Here is a 21,409-nt window from a genome sequence, read left to right on the forward strand (position 1 = left end):
TAAGGATGACTCATCTTCATCTGTATCACGAGACTTGTCAAAACAAGCACTCAGATAATTTACCACTGACTGTGCAGAACTGCAAAGAGTTATTATCCTTGTCTTGCTGGAAAGCCTCTCTTAAGCACAGTCATATTTTCACCCTAGATGTGGTTAGTTTATCCATAAGTATTAAGACATCTTTTCTGCCAGCTTTAGAGAGCTCAGCATCACAAACGACATCTCTACAGAGTCCAGCATGAAAGAAAAAAGAAACAGCCCAGACCCATCTGAACACTCCTCAAGCCATCCTGTTCCAAGTGGGAGGCATGTCAGACTACACAGCGACAGGAGTACTGCACATGGCAAACGTACGTCTCCCAGAGACCCCGGTCCTGCAGACTCACACTTAGGCAAGTTCAGTCAGTCTGAGCTTCACTTTCTTTCACAGATCAGCTGATACAGACTCAATCCAACCTCTAATAATTCAAAAGCTCTAAGAGTGAAGCTGAAGAACTCATCTTCAAAGAAAATTAAGTTTCTTCTACTGAGACAAGCTAGCTGTGACATACCTCTCTAAACTGCCTAACACTTGAACAGTGTCAGGGCAATTTTAGAGCTAGGGAGGTGATAGTAGGAAAGGTGGTGTCAGGCCCTGTATAACCTGCACTGAAACTTAACACCTACTCAGTATGTAATCTCTATTTACTGGCAATACAAGTACTTAGAGAGTATTTTTTGGCAAGAAGGGAGGAAATCCAGTGAAGCTACCTGCAGCCTTGCTTTGTGACTGGAGCATGACTAGCAAGAGGCATCAAGGTCTGGTGGGATGCTACTGTTGCTGCTGTTGTTTTGATTTATCAGTCACAGAAGACATGATCACCTCTGGCAGAACAAGCAATGTCCCACACATTCCACCAACTCAGTCTGCTGGGGATCAAATGGTACATGGAAAGAAAATGGCAACTTAGTATTATGCATACAAATGCAGTGTATAGAAAATTCAGACTATGAGCCACCTTCTCTGAGAAAACTGTTGTGCTGTACAGATGTACTTATTTCAAATTGTTTGTTTTTTCATCTCCATTTTCCCAGTCCCTACCAACAGCTCTAAGCAAATCAATGGATATGAAATAGTAATTGTCAAAACTATACCTAGCAAATATGAATTATTCCTTTCTATTTTTGTAGCTTCTCATCCCAAACACCCACAGGGTAAACACAGCTGAACTGAAACAAGCCAGGATTGGGAAACTGTTCAAAAAACGGGCTCCTGCCACAGCTGGTAACAAAAGTGTTCAGAGATGTGTAAAAGGAGTTCTCACTCTTTGAAATATATTTGTCCTTTGACACTTTCACTATAGCCACTGGAATCAAAGCACAGGCATGGTAAAATATCCAGCTGAAAATGCATTTAATATTAATATTATCATTAATATTAATGATGATGATAATAATTATGATAATAATAATGGTCAGCAGTAGCAACTGCCAAGACAGAATCCATTTGTAGCCCTCGATGCCTGATAAAAACATACAAAAAGATGAAATAGCATTCCATTCATTTGACATAAAAAGAAATTACAAAACATACAACCCTAAACCCTGCAGTGTAACTATTTTCAAAACAGAAGCTTCAGGAAAGAAATCAGGTCTCCTCAAGGACTACTAAACTTCAGTCTTGTTTCTCTGCAATTCACTGCTTTTAAGCAATAACAAATACAAGACTGTACATATTCTTTGTTTTCTTATTTATATTCCCTGGTAACCTAGAGAGGTTCTTTGCTCTGTAACGAGTAAAAAGCCAGGTTAAAGTCATAAAACAAAACAGGATTCTCCCAATGCTTTATTATGGGGTTGCTTTTCATAGGAAGGTTTGGGTTGAAAAGGACCCTGAAGATCACCTGGTTTCAAACCCCCTGCCATGGGCATGGACACTTCCCACTAGATTTTGCAGTGCTACCCTCTGTTCTGCTTCTTGTGTGCCAGCTGGCTTTTTTTATATTATTTGTGACATTTCATTAAGTTTCATTTATTGTTCTGAGGCACTTATTTACTCAGCATTCTCAAGTGGCTTCCTTCAGCTACATCTTATCTATACAGCATCACTAGTCCTGTCAGAGCAGCTCTTGCTAAACCAGCAGGAGTATTTCTCAGGGCAATGTACATTTAATAGGTAACAACAGTGCAAAAATGCTGAATTGAATTTTGGTTCCATAAAGCACTAAGAATCACACCTCAGTGACCGCATTTTACCTGGACCGTTCTTGACTTCAACAGGCCAAGTCTGATTGATACTACTATAATTTCCTGCCAGCCAGACCTTGATGTCTAGGACAGTATCTTACTGAAAAGGAGAGACTGTTGCAGGCCAGGTTCTTCCAGACAATTTAGCTGATTTTCAGATGCTGTTCCAAACCCTGTTTCCTTGACTACCGCAAGAATCAAAACAACATGAGACCATTTTGTTTGTTGTCCTATGTAATTCCAGACAGCATTTACAGCATCAGGTTGGAGAAATTTCAAGTCCCTCCTGAGCTTCTTACTTTCTAAAATCTTACTGTTCCTCTTCACAGCCATCTTCCACCAAACATGCATGAGAAAATTCCTGCTCAGCTCCAGCATGCCCTCACATCAGACAATAGTTTTAACTCCTGTTCCAAATACCTAGCTCTATAAAAGAGACAGTGTGGTCAGCTGAGGTTTGCAAGGTGTGTTTTGTTTTTCTTTGGGTTGGGTAGTTTTAAGTTGTAGGATGTGGGGTTTTTTTTAAGCATTTAACTGCAAGGAGAGTTTTTGCACATTTCAGTAATGTTTAAATGTTATATGTATATCTATAATAAATGTTATTATTACATCTACTGTATTAGTAGATAATAGTAGTATCCACTACATTATTACTTGCTCATTTTTGTCTCAATTGTCAAATCCAGGACATTTGAAACTTGATTTCAAGAGCTGCAAAACCATCTTATCACAGAGAGCTATCAGAATGAAATGCTGATTTTATGCTGCAAGATGTCATTATAATAGCTTAATTCTATGATCCTCTGAAAAAGAGGATGAGGTGGGAGAGCTAGATTATTAAAAAAGCCCACAAAGTAATTACTTAAAGGATTTATTTATTTATAGGTTCATGATTCCCTAGAACATAAAATCTGTTCTACTACCTAGGTCAACACAGCATATATATGTTCAGACACTCACCTAGCAGACAGATTTCACAACCACCACCTGACTCAGGCTTTGTAAGGGAAACAGTAAGCAAGAGCAACCAAGACAGTGGGAGAAGTTTTTTAGCCTGTCAGCTAAAAACAACATAAGCTTTCCCAAATCATGCAAGAACAAAGCAGTTTCAAGTTCCTACACAGAAAAAAAAAAGTCTATTTCAGATGTTCCCCAGGGAAGAATGCAGCAGAGGAAGCTGCTGCAGCATGCCTGAATGCCACAGGAAGTGCTCTGCTGAGCACAAAAGAGAAAAATTCCTGAGTGTTCCCAGGTTCCTCAGAGCTGGGACCAGAGCTCAGAGGAATGCTGAGAACACCCTGGAGAGTCCTCATCCCTCACACAGCTGGACCCAGATCTGCCTCCCACGTTATCACATGAACACATGTGGTAGGAAGCAAGTACCCAAATCCCAGTTCTTCCCCAGTATCAGTGCACCCATCTAATACTCCCTTAACCTAGCAAAAAAATCCCCAAACCCACAAGAGGCGAGGGCAGAGGTCATGCTGGCTCCCTCTACAGAACCACTCACTGAACCTGCCTTACACCTTCCCAGTCCTCACCAGGCCTCTGCCAGTCAGTCCTGACTTCAGACCTACAGGCACCGACTCAGCAAGCCCCGCTTCTGTGAGGATGCAGCTCACAAGCAGATCATCTCACACTTGCAAGAAAAACACATCATCTCTCCACATATAAGGCATCCCATATCCTCATGCACTTTCCCAAGTCACTTTTTCAGGGAGCTGCTGCACAGGGCTCCCCAAAGAGAGGGCTCAATTCAGGCTCAGTTAGTTCTGAGGCACCAGACACCACACCAGGCTGGCAGACACAGGGCCTTCAGGAGCCCTGCACTCTTCCAGAAAGGAGGCTGAAGTTTAGGCCAGATGTGCAGGCCACTGACTTCAGATACTCCCAGTCACCAGGTCTACATCTGAAAAGTTCCCATGCTAATTCAACATTCCTGAACTAAGAAATCTTTCTTCCTCATTTCAATATTCTCTCTCCCTGCAGCAGATGTTATAATTTCTCTCATCACATCTTCTGGACTGTAATTCAGCAGAGAGGCAATAAACCACCAAGAGTTATGGCCAGATAAAGTTCACCAGCAGAAAAAAATGAAGACCCCAGACACAGTGAAAATAAACAGTGCACAGATAGCATCCCTACAACAGCTGTTTCTGAGCTGTACAGCTCCTGTGTTAGCCTACACTCTTAATGTCTCTGCAGCTGCTTGCAGCAGCTCACTCTACCAGAGGGTTTGGCAAAAATGCCCAGACAGTGCTGACAGGTTTCTTGGTAGCGGAGTGAAAGCTTCCCATGCACATTTGAGATCCATTTACTAAACAGTTCAACCTCTTTACAATTAGTAAAGTTTCCCAAAAAAAGGAAATGGAAGATTTTAAGAAATCATGCCAAAAATAGCAAAAACACTGTCCCCCAGAGAGAGAGAGAGAGAGACACTTGGGAACTCTCCCAACTGTGTATTCAGACTCCCTGAGAATTCTTAAATAATCTTATGCCTGAGAAGTAGTAGGCAAAACAGCATGGACGGGAGTTATTTGATGCTGATAAACAACATCCAGAGTGTAAAATACAGCTTCAGAGAAAAACCAGGAGTCCATTTACTAAATCAATCAGTTACTGTTCTGTAACTGATTTCTTTTTCATACCAATATAGAAAATTTCACGGAACAACACATGCATTTAATCAAGAAGAGTAAGTATTACAGGGAAACAATGTAAACAGAAATCTGAGAGCTCCAAATCCAAACCTGAGCACTTGGACCAAGTTTGCTAGGAACACATGGGGTCTTGAATATGTACCATCCAGTAAGCCTAACAGACCAACAGCAAGTATTACAAAGTCACTCTGATATTAAAGACAGAACTCCTTTGCTCAGACCTTTCCTGGGTTTGTTCATTTGTTTCTCCATCTCCTCCATATGTTTGGGGGAAATTATATTTGAAATTTTTAGGAGAAGGAAGTAAGACAAAACCCACTGTCTTAGTAGTAAGGTAACAGGCACCGCACAGCCATATTCAGTAAGCAGCAGGGAGCTTACCAGGACAAAAGGCAGTATAAAAAAAAAATGCCACAGCCCCTTCTTTCAAACTTCTAGTAATTGTCCTTTCTTCCAATCTCCTCCACCTCCAAACAATTTGCTCAGCACACAGGAGTTGCTCTTTCTTACCAGATACATCCCACAGATGCCGTCAGAACTTTCGTCCTCTTGTCAATTTTAGTCAAAGACTGTCCCACGACTGCTATGCTCAATTTCACAGCACTCATGTTAGACAGGCTGCAGCACCATCCTTTATTCTGCCCCTTGTTCACCCCTGCCTTTTCTATTAGCTTTTTAGAAAAGGCTACTTCAGCCACACTTAGCATTGAGGATGCTACTCACAAAAACTACATTCTAGCAGTTGAAAGGAGAGCAGATGACAATGTTCCTAAGAGACAGCTTAGCCTCTGTTGAAAGTAGCTCAAGTTTGGAAAAGAAGGGAAAAGCGTTAAAAAGTACCTACTTCCCAAATGGTCTTCCTCATAAATAATCTGTATCTTTCATCAGGGTATTAATGAAATACTTAATAGTCCCATTTAAACATATGAATTCTCATGTCCTCCCAAATCACTACTTACTGATTGGAACACTCAACTGGAGTTTGACAAGATATCCTCCAGCTAATACCATCTTCCTTCTGTGCAGGCACACAACACAAGAACCTTCGAAAAATCTCACAAGGGATATACTAGTACCAATGTAGGAAAAGCCCTTTTCCAAAACCTCTGGATTACACAGATCTTTTTACCAAGGATCCAGGCATTTCCAACTCATTATTTCTAAAATACGTGTTCAGGAATTAACACGGTCAAGACACACGTTTTCATTTTTTCAGCCTCACCCAGCAACAAACCTCAAAATAGATTTTCAGTTCTTAACCTAATGCTGCAATTGTGTAAAGGCTATTTTGTGGCTAAATACCATTATACTGTGTCAACTCCCACCAGAACTCAAAGTGATTTCTCAAGAAATAAAGCATTTAATGTCTGGAAAACTAGAGTGTTCCTCAAAGGATAGACCAACTTCTCCTCTATGCTTTTATTTTTGTATCTTGAGGACAAAGAAAGCAGAAGTCGCCCAGGCACTGGGAAAAGTCCTGGATGATTATGACATTGGACCTTTCTCTCCCCCATTTTTCCTCCCAGTCTGCGTGGCTTTATCAGAAAGTAGGGTGGAGGTGTCTGCTTCTATCAAATGTCATGTTCTGCTTTCATAGCCCTGCCCCCACAAGCATCCAAATGTAAAACCCTAAACACAAACCTAGTCATTGCACATCAAAGCTGTCACTGTCACTCATTCTCAGGGGAAAAGAGACAACCAGACAGTTGACATTTACTTTTTAGCTCACAGCGTAAACAGAAACCAAATCACAATATTTTTTCTGCTGCTTTGGTAAGGCATTGATCGCACACTACCCTGCAACAACCACACTACCAGGCCTAGATTCCACTAGCACCTGTGTCTTCCTCTTAACAGCTGTGCTTTTTGAAGTTCTCTCTTACTGGGCTTTATAAACCCGTCATCACAATGAAAGTCACCCCAGTGTGTAGAACACACTCCAACAAGAGCATGCCTTGTTGAGGCAGTTTGTGACATCTTCTTATTCAAGGGCACATACCTCTGCCAGTTACAGAAACTGCTTGCACTGAAAAGCAAAGAAACATCCAAAGCCTTATTTTAACATAATTAGAGCAGTTTGAAAGTAAGAAGCTGTCATGATGTGGCAGGCAAATGTTATGTGTTCCAAGGACCACTGATTAGAAACTTCTAGTCCCAGTCTAATACATCTACTGGCAACAGATTCCCAGTCTAGACTCTGCAAAAAACTCCCAGAAAAGTACTTTTTCCCATAACAGTCCATTCTGAGAGGAGGTCATGTGGCTGCAGATAGAAAATTTGGACATATCAAATGACTTGCTCTCCTCAGTAAAAATGGTCAAAAGCAAGGTTCATGGAAATGAGAACTTAACATGGAAAGCCTCTTGAGCAACAAGACCATAGCAAGTTTCTGCCTGTAAGTGCAAAATGCCTGCACAGACAGGGCCACACTGCAACAAAGGAGATCTCCAGGGCTGTAATGGCTGAGAGGAACAGCAAGGATGGTTTTGCAATAGGTGCAGATAGTATTGTCTGGGCATACATAGACACCAAGAGGAAAAGGCATACAGTACTACACTGCCTTCCTGAAACGACTCACAACAGATTGCCTTCACTGCAAATTGTTGAAGGAAATGGATTTAAGCCTTCTTTCAAATGCTTCCTCAGTCTGCTTATGGTCAAGCAACCTTTGGAGAAAGGAAGCTGCAGTGTCTGTTCATGGATTTCCAAATGTTACTCAGTTGCTCTATTGGGGTAATCGCATGTTACTCAGTTGTCATGGGAATTTTGCAGCTCTCCTTAATATATTGCTCTCCAGTAATATATTGCCTACAAATTTAAGCAGCAGAATACTAAATCACCTTTTCAGATTGTTAAACACTCTGGACAAAATTTTCAGCAACGTTTGCATGATTTGAGATATCCTCTCCCAATCGATTACCCATGGGACATGAGCACTTAGGAAAATTTCATTCGATGGTAACGGACCTGACATCAGAGCCATCCTATCAGGTATCTTCCTAATTTAAAGAAGATGCAGTACTGTTTTTCCTTGCTATTTATCTTGCTTAGCTGCCATATCATTTTTTATAAAGACCTGTTCAAGCTGACAAAAGAACAAACAATTTAGTGGAATCTAAACTATACCATCAAGAAGTGAGAAAGTTCTAACACATGCTTTATTGTACTAAGATCCTTTCCTGGCACTCTGCCCTATCTCCTTCCTCCCACCTCATGCACTCTTGTTACTTGTTACACAGAAACCCATTACTTCATATAGCCATTTCCTTTCCATATTTGTCTCGTTTTTTGCTGACAGGAACAAAAGAAAGAACAACTTTATTATTATAAGGATCTATTTGAAAATCAGTATCTCACTTGCTTCTCTGCATTTAGAATTGCATTGTATATTGCCCTGGTTTCTCCCCTCTCAATACATCAGAGGCAAATGAATTCAGTTCTCAACATCTGACACAAAGCACTTGCAATGTGAGATATAGTAGTTAAGATCTTATGTCTTCAATTATTTTTACTGAATTGTATCTTCTTTTAAAATTTGCAGTCTTGTAAGAAGTCCATTTGAAAAAAGCCACAAGTTTGGTACTAGCTATTTCCAAGTAATTAAATTCATTAATCCAAACAGGGAGCAAGGGAAATAAAACTACTTTCTCCTTCATGCTTTTTCTCCTCCTCTTACTCCCTAATAATTATAAATGTACTTAACTCAAGAAATATTATGACCAGTGCTTATTCATTCTGGTTTTTGCTGTCCTTATCTTTCTTTTGCAAGCCTTAAATCAGTAATTGCCCTGAAATTGAAAAGAATAAGAGGGTTTTCCCCACAGTAAACCTAAAACTTCATCAGCCTCTCAGAAACAAGGCTGTTTGTTGCTTCTTGCATTCTTTAGTTCTTAGGTTTTTAGTTCACAGTATTCAGATCTACTCCAGTTTTACTTTTTTTGCAGCCGGCTTCCACCATGATACAGAATATTTCATTTCTATCATCACTACCAGAAAAGGAGTTTTGAAAAGAGGATGCAGAAACTCACACATCCCAAGACCAGACACATGTAGATGCCCAGGAGCTAAGCTGAACTGTAAATTCAAAAGCCTGTACAATTAGAGCTGGTTGCACAGCAACTCAATGACTAACTTCCCAAGACGACAGCTGGTTGGTTTGCACAGCTGTGTGTGCTGGTGCATCTGCAGAAACAGCAAAAAGGAGAGGACAAGACAGAACGACCGCAGCTTTCTGTCCAGCACAGGGCGCCCAGAAGCTCCACCTTTCCTCTGTGCAGGTTCAGCTGAACACCTACTGTTGAAGTTTATAGACAGAAGTGCCCTCCACAGAAATCACTGATTAGAACATGCCTGGAGATGGGCAGAGCTCAAAATACACTGAATAAGCACACACACATTGTCAGCATGCACCACACTACTGGAAGGCCTTCCACAGTTCCCGTTTTCACACAGGTAAGTTAAATGCCTCCTTTCCTCAACACCCTAAGTACCTTGTACTGTGTTTACAGAGGAGACTACTTCTGCTCCTCCCTGGTGCCCAGAGGGACAGCTTCTCTATGGCTCAGGCCTGCTGCCTCCCCCAGCAAGAGCCACAGCTGTGCAGGAGCCATGAGCCATCGGTCCTGCTCCCAGTGGTGCCCGGAGCAAGGGACACCCCTGCCACATCAGCACTGCTCTGCAGAGCCACTTGGCCAACTACATCCTGTGTGAACGTGCCAGAGAAGTGCTTACGGGCACACACAAAGGCTAAGGTCTGTGAACACTTCAGTCTACATATATAATGTCTCTTCGATACACACCTTTCCCTGTCTATCCAACAGTACAATACACATAGCACTAGCACTACTGCTCCACACAAGGCTCCAGGCAATTCCTACTGCACACTCACCAGCTGTGCTCACTCAGGGTACTCAGGGGTTTCTGTTTTGGACACTGTAGGCCAGCTAATAATTTTAGAGCCCACACATCTGAAGAAGTTGTGCAAAGTAGCCCTGCCTCACTCTGGCAGGCAAAGAAGGCAATTCCCTTTGTTCTCTTCCCCAGGGACCAGTCAACCAATCTGTCTGGCCCAACCTGTCATTTCTATAGCTAATGCAACTGGAGAGCAAGTAGCAACCACATGGATTTTCCACCTTGAGTCCAGCATATTTAGAGCCTTAATGCAAGTTTCCAGCACAAATAACATCACAAAGGGAAAGTGAACTTAGTGACAAACGATCAACTGAAATTGATCACAAGTGAGGGTAATGCAACAGGGTCATTGCAGAAGCCAGGAGTTAAGCTTCACAAAATAATTTTTGTTGCTAAACAAAACCATATCAAAATAAAACCACTTCCCAAGAAATCACCCATATATCCTGTGCATGGGCACAGAAAGGTTTTTTTCATACCACAAGATGAGTGGAAGGCTGACAAAGAATAGAATGCATGTGCTGCCATTTTCCTTTGGTTGAAATACACAAGACAAAACAGTATAATGTAACTTCTTCCTGTAAGCATGACTAGAGGATAGTTCTCTAGCATAAAGCTACGATCACAACTCAGGCAGTCACTTCAGACCAGTAAGAAAGAATGCTATCTGAAACAACTTAGTACATGCCAGCCCACATTTAGGCCAATAAACAACTAGCTTCCTTGCAACAACTACAATAACCACTTTTAACATGGCATGTATACCTTCATCAACCCTTCAGGATCTATGGGGGAAGGAGGGGGGAAAATTGACAGAGGTAACCAGAAAGCAGCTTTTCAAGTAACAGCCAAAATACTCTCCCTCCCCTCAGAACCCGGGGGTTGTGGTAATCCCCTTTTTGAAATGCTAATATCATTACAACCATAGCACCAGAAGACAAGCATGGGGCCTGAGTGACAGAGCCTCTGCTGTGCCCTTACACAGATGATTTAAGCTGAGCCTTTTGTACCTCTCCTTCCCAAAGCTCCCTGCCCGGCATCATGCTTGACAGGAGCTGCAGCTGCCATCCGACCCTCCCGAGGAGCAGGGGTGCAAAGATCAAGCTGATGAATTCATGCGTGCAGGCCGGGGGCGCAGCAGCCGTGTGCTGCAGCCTTGTGATCTCTGAACACACATGTCAGGACAAAGATGGGCCCGGGGAACACTTGAAACAAGACAAAGCAAAAGGTCCCCGACTGCTCTCTTGCTACTGCTAAACAACTGCACAACAGTAAAAATCATTACAGCTGGTCATTAAACTGGGCACAGCATATAGCAGTGCAGGAGAGCACAGCTCAAATAAACTAATCAACATAAATACATCTATCCTTCCACCCCAGGAACCAGCTCAGCCTTGGGGAAAAAATTCCTCCCACAGAGAAAGCTACTCCAAAGGTACAGAGAACAGTCAACTTCCCTAGCAAAAGCAACTGGAACTGCTTGCTGTGATGAGATTGAAGACCACACTAGGCACCACAAGCTTCATCTTGCCATCACATGATATTTAACAACTGACAGATGGTTACCAGAGGGCTTTCTAGTTTTGTTTTCAATTCCGTTTTAGTTGCCTCTGATACCAGTCAGGGAAAACCAACTTCAAGTGATGATTCTGTTGTAAATACTACAGGATTTACTGCAAAAGTGTTTCCTGTAACTTACCATTTCCTAGTATCTCCCACTATATGAAAAAAGAGATCATCACAATGCTGAGAAGTAAATCAAGCTAAGTTTCACACCAAGTGGAATACAGGTTAACTGGAAAAAGTGATTGTCCTGCTCTGCTGTGGCCTCACCTCCAGTGCTGGGTCAGTTTTGGGTGCCACAATATAAAAAGGGCATTAAACAATTAGAGAGTGTCTGAAGGAGGGCCATGAGGATGGTGAAGGGTCTGGAGGGGAAGTCACCTGAGGAGCAGCTGAGGTCACTTGGTCTGTTCAGCCTGGAGGAGACTGAGGGGAGACCTCATTGTGGTCTTCAGCATCCTCATGAGGGGAAATGGAAGTGCAGGCACCAATCTCTTCACTCTCATGACCAGCGGCAGGACTTGAGAAAATGACATGAAGTTGTGCCAGAGGAGGTTTAGGTTGGATATCAGGAAAAAGTTTTTCACCCAGAGAGTGTTTGGGCACTGGAACAGGCTCCCCAGGGAAGTGGTCACAGCACCAGCCTGACAGAGTTCGAGAAGCATTTGGACAATGCTCTTGGGCACATGGTGTGATTGTTGGGGTGTCCTGTGCAGGGCCAGGAGTTAGATGCAACTGATGCATCTCTTCCAACTCAGCATATCCTATGAGTCTATGAAATAATATTCAAGAGCCCCTTATCCAACTCCTGCTTTGGTGTTTTAACTTTTACCTATAGAGAAGTACCTGCATTTAATGAGGAGGCCAGCCTCTACTGCCACAGAAAGAAGAAAGGTGACAGACTGCTCTGGAAAGAGAGATGTGTTTGGTTTCATTTGTGCACAATGAATGCTGCCAAGCAGCTTTGGAACCCTGGACTCAGTGACGGCTTTTTAGAAATAAAACCACAAAGGCTCAGATTCTGCAGGCATCGTCCCTTGGTGCTACTAACAAGAGTCAGGAGAAAAATTTCCTCCATCTGAAGCAACTAATTAAGTTAAGAGTTGAGTGGATGGAAACAGACTTAATGATAAGATGCTTTCCTGCTGTTAGAGGATGTAGAATAGACATTAATTTTCATCCTCTCAAATCCCTCCATGGCAGTCAAAGCAGCCACACATGAAATACTCCTGACCTGCCTCAGACAACTGGCCAGAGATATGCAGTAAAATAGCTATGAATTTACTCACCTTGACTGTAGTCAGAGAATGAATCTCTTCACAACACCCCTAGTTAGCAGCTTATACCAATCCCTCTTTGTTTTACTAACAGCAAGAATCGAGGATGCTAAAAGCAGCCCTACCTGTGTTCCAGATGACAGGCTGCAATGTTCCTTTTCCCCCACGCGTACCGCTGCCTGCCCAAGGACTCAACTCATACACAGGATCAGCTCATGACTGGAAAGACCCAGCTAAAGTGGGACCAAACATGACCAAGGCAATACTGACAGGAAAAACAAAACAAAAAATCCCCCAAACCATAAACCAACAAAACAAAAAAATCCAGTTCTCTCAAATGGTGCTTCAGCCATGAGGAGTCTCCACAGCTGGAGGCATGTGCCAAGAGGCAGTCAGTTCCCCAAGGTGCTAAGAGGAGGCAGGGAGGCAAAACTTCTCCCAGGAGCTAGCCTCCTTCAGCTCAGCCCCCACACTGCCCTTCCAGTGTGTTTGCCCAGCAGAGGCATGGCCTTACACCAGCAGACAGAGATCTGGCCATCGCTGCACACACCTCCTCTCCCACACAGCACCAGGGCGCTAACAGGGCCTGACTACCAGCCTTGTGATCTGCCTCTGTGTGTTTCACTACTGCACCAGCGACAAACATGTACCAGGATCCTGTACTAACAGAGAGGGCTCAGCTCTCCCAGCACTGTACATCTCCTCAACTCTTCCAAAAATGGAGTCCAGCTTATTAAATTCCATAGAGGAAACAGTCACCATCAAAGCGTGAACTGTCAACTTGAAGGTAACATTTAAATATTTGAGAAGTAAATGCAAATAAAGAGATTCCAAGTGAGAAGGCTCAAAGGTCAACCCTGCTTTGGGCTAATGGCAGTAACATTTGCAGCAGGACTACTTTGCTGGGAAAGGCAAAGAAATGGAGGACTAAAACAAAAAAAGCGTAAAAAACAAACTTGCCACCTTCATGGGTTTCACAAAGACTTGCTCTTAAAGGCATACTCATTGCAGCTTGTGATTATATTCAAATTTCTTATCTTACATATGAAAAATAAGTAATTTCCTCTTTTGAGAGAAAAGAGACAGCTGAACCCAAACAGGCAAATGATAAAGCTTTTACCTTTTCTTAGGATCTTTCCATCTAAGTCATTTACACCAAACAAAGTGTTTACAATGAAAGCTGAAGGTTGTTCTCCAGGTGCATTCAAGTGTTACTTTTGCTAGGGAAAGCAAAGCCAGTGACAGAAGGAAATACCAGCTTTAGGATAACACAGAGCATTACAGATACTTTACACACTTTGCCTGTGCAAAAGAGAAGATGTGCAGTAACACAAAGCATGGCTGAGCACCACTCATGCAGTAAGGGTCCTTTTCAAAAAGCACACCAGCAGGCCCAGAACTTGAACTACTGGAGACACACAGCAGGGGCATCCCCAAGGGCTCTGAGTTTCAAAGAGCTCTGAGTTTCAGCTGGTCAGAACTTACAAGAGGAATGGGTACAAGGCAACTGTTAGAAATCCACATTTCTCTCCTCCATGACACAGATCTATCAATAGCACTGAGTTTTGTATGACACACCAGAAGCACACTCCTAAAGACCTCTGCAGCATCAGCTAAGTTTCCTGGAGGTTAAGTCTCCAGCATGCTAGTAGATCCAGAGTAAAGGCAGCACTAGAAATCGCTCACCCACTTTGATATAATTTCATTCCACATGTACAGTGACATACAGACCCCACCTGGAAGGGGAATCATCATCAGCAAGGAGTGTTGACAAGGATCTAGGGTTAGGCAGTTTTAATAGGTTTATCTTCTCTACAAAAAGGGCTCTTTTACAGGGGTGAAGCAGCCAAACAAATGCAGGGTAGGGGGAAGAGCAAAGCAGCTTTTAACTATTAAAGTGAACACAAACTAAGAAAAGCAGAATTTGGACAAAGTCAGATAGCACTCTAAATATGTCAGCAACTTCTACTTGAAATTCCTCCCTACATCATCTTTCACAGAAAACTGCTATATGGTCTTTCACAATTTCTTACCCCCCAGGTCACCAAACATGATGTTAGAGCACCTACAGACAGGCACAGCCAGTGCTCCAGTAATTGGCATCTTCACCCTGATTTGCTTCTGCCTCAGATTTCTGCACTGAAGCTTCAGTCCTGGGATGGCATACCCACTTTGTAACTTTAAATTCTTAAACTCTGTCAGTGTCTCACAAGTCAGTCTTGTTGCCCACCGAAAAGCTTCAAAACCCTGATGTTGCAGAGGCATCTTCCTGCATTAAGACACTCTTACCTAACCCTTAAAAAATGAACGCACATGTATTTTTCTACTAGAGCTCTCACTCCCAAGGCCATACTATTCTCAGCTGTTCTAATCTACTTGCATAAATAAAACACTACCCTCTTTTAGGATCTGCACTAAACCACCAAGCCACTAATTTGCTTCATAAACCACCAGGATCTTTTTCATATCTCCACCTCTGGAAACAGCCACCTTCCTGTTTTGCTGCACTCCTGCTCCCCCTCCTCTCCTTCCTGGAATCTCATTCTCTACTGTTCCTCATTCACAATCAATCTCTTCTACCACGCTCCTACAAATCCTCATTTGCCTTACAACATTGGTAAGAGCACAAAAAAAAAGTTTTATTCTCTTTCTGGACAGTTTTATGAGCGTCTAAAAGTATGTCTGACACAAAATTCTTTATACATTATGTTGGTCTTTTTCTCAGGACACAGAAAATGTTCTTTCTAGCCAGAAATGCAGCGCAGCGTTCAACTTTCTAATTATGACTGCATGTGTCAAAGCTTACCATGTTTCTTCCCTCTCTGTGGGCTGAAACTCAAGACAACATCCACCAGAGGTACTTATCTCACTCTACAGCATGGCAACATTTTTCAAGTAAGACATATTTTGCCTTTACTGATAAAGTAAAAGATGTATCTCAAAAGTAGCAGCAATAGTGCTTTTTTTTGCTCTCAAACAAGAAATATTTTTGCAACTGAATTAAGATGAACACCTAAATTGCTGAGCCCACAGGATTTCAGGATGCTCTTTTGTTAACCTACTGTTTCTTTGGCTTCTGTTCCCACTGAAATACTTCTTACTATGCCAGGTGGATAAACACACTTATTTTTGCATTCACAGCATTGGACCTATAGAGAAGGAACACAGAAGGCATCTCCATCCAGCACCAGCCATGCCAAAGTACACAAGCAATGAGGAAGCATTCCAGCAACCTCTTGAGATTATACTAGGCTGGGCCAAAAGCTCATTTTATTCTTCAACAGTTTAGTAACAATCCTGCTCCAGCCCAATCCATCTAGCACATCCTGTAACTCATCTATGCAGCCCCACGCCCAAGGGGTTACTTCAAATCCCTTTAACAACATCTGGAAGCAGTCCTCCAACTCCAATGCAGCACTTTGCAGAAGCAGAGCCTCGGGAATTCCTGTTTGCAGGGGAAGATGAACGCTCCCCAAACGTTTCAGTTCATTAAAAGCAAAATATGTTTTTATATGCAGACCTGCACACACAGATAAGCAGATACAACCTCTTGTGACAATGCCATAATCCTGCTCCAATTACTTTCACAAAGGTACAAACATTTCTGAGCTTGCAGTTCAAGTGCCTTGAGTACCATCTTCACTCCTGACTATCGGCAGCTTCTTACCAGCAGTGTTTTAGCAGTTCCCATCTAGTCACAGACTCCCAGGTTTAGCAGAGCCTGGACAGATTCAGCCACAAAAGCTGATGACTCAACAATCTACAGCTTCCTGCCTTGCCCTACCACGTTTCTTCCTTGTCCCCATGTCAGCATGCTGAGGGCACCACACAGTACTTGCAGTAACAGCCCAAGATGAAGTTTTGCCACAGTCCCACAGCAAATGTACTTCCTGCTCTGCCATCTGCAGAATCACTATCGGCTGGCAGCACGAACAGGAAGCGGTAACTGCTTGTGGTATTTTGGTTAAACATAAGGGCTGGAGAAGCAAGGTAGAAGGGTTGCACAGATGAAAAACATTGCACATATTCTAAAAACATAGTGCCTCAGCTGTACTGGGAACCAGTGTAGGATTCAAAAGGGACAGAAGCAGGAGAGAATTGGGACAAGGTGATAAGCAAACTTTGTATCCCACTTTCAGGACTTTTCCTGACTTCCCAAATGATTGACTCTAGAAAATAAAAAGGAAAGGTCTGAGTGAAAATAGGAAGAGACAGAGAAATCTGTATCTTCAGACTAGTGGGCAGCAGTCTCCAAGGAACACCAGAATGGTGATGGATCAGAACCTGGACTGTAGTTCACAACTGGTTTCTCCTGAAAAGGATATGACACTCAGCACCCCTCCTGCTTCCCTCTACAATGGAACTCCTACCAGTTTCCATCTTTCACATTCTAACCCAAGAAGCTACGATGAATTGGAACCAGACAACTCTTGAGGCTTTTCCTAAAACAGTTGATTTTCCTGCTAGCAACCACAGCCAAGAATTGAAAGCCCTTTAATACTATGTGTGTGTGATACCACTCTTCTTGCCAGAAGTCATATTCAGGCATTGAATAAAAACAGAGGATTCATATGATCCCATCAGGACTTTTCTTAACCAGTACTTTCTGAAGACCAAAATTTGGCAGGTGGTAAAACTCCCTTTCCACACCTTTAAATTCTTTTTCATTAATCCATTCCCCTCAGATTTTGTTCCTGTGGGTTTTGTTTTGTTGTTTTTAGAGGAGGGGGGGAGTTCAGACTAAAAAAATAATTTTCCAGAGTTTAATAAAAATGTACAGAAAATTATATTTTATATATTTAGAAAAGATAAGGAAAACAAATATGCTTCCCAACTTCTTCCAAAGTTGCATGCATCCATAACATAGCCATTAGAAAGACTTTAGACTTCTGAGCACATGAAATTAAAAGCAGGGATATCCAATGGAATACATCAAGAATCATGCTGAGATGTTCACTTTTCTTGATTAAAGGAAATGAAAGATTTTTTTACCTCAGCCTGTTCTCCTGTCCTCTCAATACTCTGTCAGCCTCTCAAAACTCTCACAAGCAGCATGTCTCTGCATTTAATGAAATATTTATTCTGATTTCTTGTTTTCTTGAGTCATTTGAAGTTAAATGCTGTAGAAGGCACAAGGATCCCTTCCAAGCACAGCGAAAGAGGTGAAGCTGATCTCCCTCTCTCAAACTGAGGACAGTCATCAACCCCAAATCCAAGGGTCAAAAATTAAAATGAGGCATAAAGATGAATTTTAAGCCCATCCAGCACACCAAATGGGAATCCTAGCTCACAGACACTTACAACTAACCAGTAAAATATCACACTAATTTCTCATAGTACAGCAGTGAATGTAAGTTTACTCACATGCAGGTCCTTTGGATTTGCTCAGCCAACCTAGGACAAACAAAAGGAAAACACAGGATTATTATTATTATTATTATTATTATGCTATCATGGTTTAAGCCAGCAGTTAGCTAAACGTCACAAAGCTTTAATTCATTCTTCAGCCAATAGAACTCATTAAATTAAACAAGTTATGTGGCTTCTTGAGATCCTTGTTACTCCCTTCAAGGCATTTACTTAAGTAACACTGACTGGGTCAGTGTATGTAGCAGTGTGAATATTACCATTGTTACATAAATAGTCTAATTCTGGGCCTATCTGCATCTGCAGCCTGGTCATTGTTCTGCAGCTCCTCACCATGCTCTTCCATACCACTTTGCTGTTAAGCTTTACAAAGGGACTGGAAAGAGGAATTGCTCCCGAAAATGCTCCCCCCTTCTCTCCATGCAGAAGGCCACAGTGCTTTGGGCTGACGCTAATTTTTCCAAACCCGCACTTACATAAAGCATACAGGTTAGAATCAAGATCATCTGTTCATGCATGACACTTTCCACATTTCTGTCTGGCCATCCAGTGCTGTAGTGTCCTTGTTGCCAGGGCCATTGAATTCATCCCTAGCTGTGTAAACCCCTTCCTTTCAGCTGCATAATCAGAGACAAAGGAGACCTCTGCTTCGCAGAGATTCCCAAAGAATAGGAACAAGTCTGAATCTGCTCAATGCGTGGAGCGCGCTCTAACAAGCTGCTCTGCGCAATGCAAACAAATACCAGCGGCATCCAAGAGCTTCTGTGCAGAATAACCTTGGCACTGAAAAGACCTTACAACAGCAAGCAGCAGAGCGGCTGCGTTTGCGTCAGAGACAACACACAGGAATGAAGTCGTTTCAGTTTATTCAAGCTCAATTTATCACTTTAATGGCAATCCTAAAAATTAAAGAGCTAACTTTATAGCATTTTGCACGTGCAGTCAACAAAAATCAGAGTGTGTCTAAATCTAAATGGACTTAGAGTCACCAAGCCTGCATTACTATTAGTTTTTAAAGGTTACTATTTCAACTGTCTCCTTTATGGGTACTGATATTTGTTTAATTCGGGATGTTTAATACTTTTACCAGCACATTTCCTTGCATTTCCCAGGATCAGGCGATGCTATTATCAATAATGAAAGGCCCAACCTGTTTTGAGAGGTTTCTGACAGAGTCAGTCATGAATCCAAGAGAGATTACACATTTGGAACATAAATCATACAAAGCTTTCAGAGTATTTTACAGACTACAGGTTAAAATTTAATGAACAACTTAATCTGATCCACTGTCATTCTTCCAAAAATAGCCTGGCCAGGCAGGAGGACCACTGTGAATGAGACATAGATACAAGGCCTTAAGGGACAGAGATGAGAGGGAGAGGGGGAAAAATTACAAAAGTCACAGCAACAAAGAAAAAAGTGAAAATGCAGATTAAAAGGTTGTCATGGCTCCTCTCCAATGTTTCAAAAATTCCCCACCTCTATCTACTAAGCATCCTGGCTCTTAGCTACATTCCAGTTGAACCCTCAAAGAAACAGGAAAGTCAGATGAACTAAGCCTCAGTATTACTGAGGAGCTTTCCAAGTCTCCTTGCCTGCTCATTCCTTCATTATTTCCCGCAACTAATCTTGGAGAACTTGCCAGACAAGGAAAAACACTGCAACTGTGATAAAGCTAAAAAAATATTCCTGAGCAGCACTCAAGTTTCCATAAATCCTCCTCTTCTGACACAGCTTCACTGCTTGCCCATTACCAAATGTTGCATTTGTTTTGTGTTAAAATATGTGCAGTGGTTGTTTTCATATTCATGGATATATCTTCCTATGAAAAGGGAACAGTTTCCCCAAGTTCTGCAGTATGCTTAGTGACTAAGCAACTTACATTCATCTCGTGGCACTCGAGGATATTTGGATAGATTGCTTGAGACAAAGTGCTGAGGATTTTTCTTAAAAATCCATGCATAAATAAAATCAACTTATTACCAGAGGACAGAGCAGATGCTTGCTGACTGAAAATGAGTCTGCTCTCTGCATTCACCACATGGCAAAGAGAACATCTTCCTGCCCAGATCATGAATATATCTCTAAGCTTTCTGGAACTTAAGCAATAGAATTTCTAAGCAGCAAAATGATTGCAATACAATATACCTCACATGGCTTTATACATACGAATCACAAGCTCGGCTTTCTCACTCAGGGCTGAGCCAGGCATTGTCTCCATGCTTGTCTTTTTATGAGAACCTTCTTCTGCTCTTGTAGCAATTTTGAGCTCGTCACACTGGCTCCACATTCAAGATAAGCATTACCACCACAAGATTTAATACAGTCTCTTGCTTCATGCTAACATCGTTTTGCTCTGCTTGCTCTGAATGACTTTGCTATGCAAAGCAATAAAGTGAGGATGGCGAGGTGGTTGGGGGACAAAGATGAGGGAAAGATGATTTCCAAGCGCCTCACTGGTACTCTTTGTTTCTCCATCTGGCTCTCTGCTCCTCAGCTGACTCGCTCGTTAATGTTACTCATGGCTGGCACGCTGCTGCAGGTGCAGCTCCCTGGGCCCATGACACATCACTGAGCACCCCCATCCTTCCCAGCAATTGGCTTTTGGGTTGCTACATCCCAGTCTGAGGAAAACCGTGCATGGAAGTGCTCCTCAGCGAGCCCTCCCCACGACTTCTTCCCCTGCGTGTCCTGCCCTCTGCTATGATCCTGGCTCCCCTCTGTTTTCTCACTTCCCCTGCAGGAAATGCTTCCTGCCTAGCCACTATAATCCTGTTTAGCTGATGATCTGCCTTGAGCAGTTCACCACAACTGGTTTCAGATCCTGAAGAAAAAAGAATACAGAAAGGGAAACACAATGCAGAATCACTCCCGGGTCTTCTGGCATGCCTAACTAGTGCTTTTGTAACATGACTGGATGTCTCAAAAATTATATTAAAAAGGATTGCCAGTATTGTGGCAGCTTTTCCCCGTGCAGCAGCCCGTGCAGCACAAGGCATTTGCATACTGATTGCAGTCTCAGTTGAAGGTGCTGCAGTGCCTAATGGGGTTTTCAGACGGTGCCCCAGGCTGGAAGGCATATCTGACAGGCCTGCATCTGAAATGAGGCAGTGACACCATCACCAACAACAGCAAGGCTGGAAAAAAAAACATGGATAGCCCAGAATCAAAAAGATCTTGTCCCTTTTCTATTGTCACTAACTATTCATGACAATTTGTCATGCTCTGAAGGGTGTCTTCCCCGCCCCCTCATTACCTACAAGGCCAAAATCAGGTCAGGAAGACACATAAGCCTGAGATATCTGATTTCAACAGTTTCTCCCTTCCAACTCAAAGAGCCAGGAATAGTAAAAGGAAATTAACTCCTCCTCCAGAAGTTTTCAGCACCAGCAGACTTTTCCATAC

The 21,409-nt window shown here is 42.4% G+C and overlaps 1 protein-coding gene across 19 annotated transcripts in view; it reads right to left on the reverse strand.

Annotated features, from left to right (window-relative positions):
• The window catches only part of SUSD6 (sushi domain containing 6), a 93,893-nt gene that overhangs the window by 24,262 nt on the left and 48,222 nt on the right, over positions 1-21,409 (reverse strand). For 18 of the 19 annotated variants that reach the window (XM_086894498.1, XM_086894507.1, XM_086894502.1 and 15 more), the window contains one exon: positions 18,002-18,031. In XM_086894498.1, the coding sequence (XP_086750624.1) occupies positions 18,002-18,031 (30 nt within the window). Of the gene's footprint in view, positions 1-750; positions 910-18,001; positions 18,032-21,409 lie in introns of those variants that run through there. The other variant, XM_086894515.1, reaches the window with a different exon arrangement.

Source organism: Cyanistes caeruleus, chromosome 6, assembly GCF_971803275.1.
Source record: "Cyanistes caeruleus chromosome 6, bCyaCae1.hap1.1, whole genome shotgun sequence".
NCBI lineage: Eukaryota > Metazoa > Chordata > Aves > Passeriformes > Paridae > Cyanistes > Cyanistes caeruleus.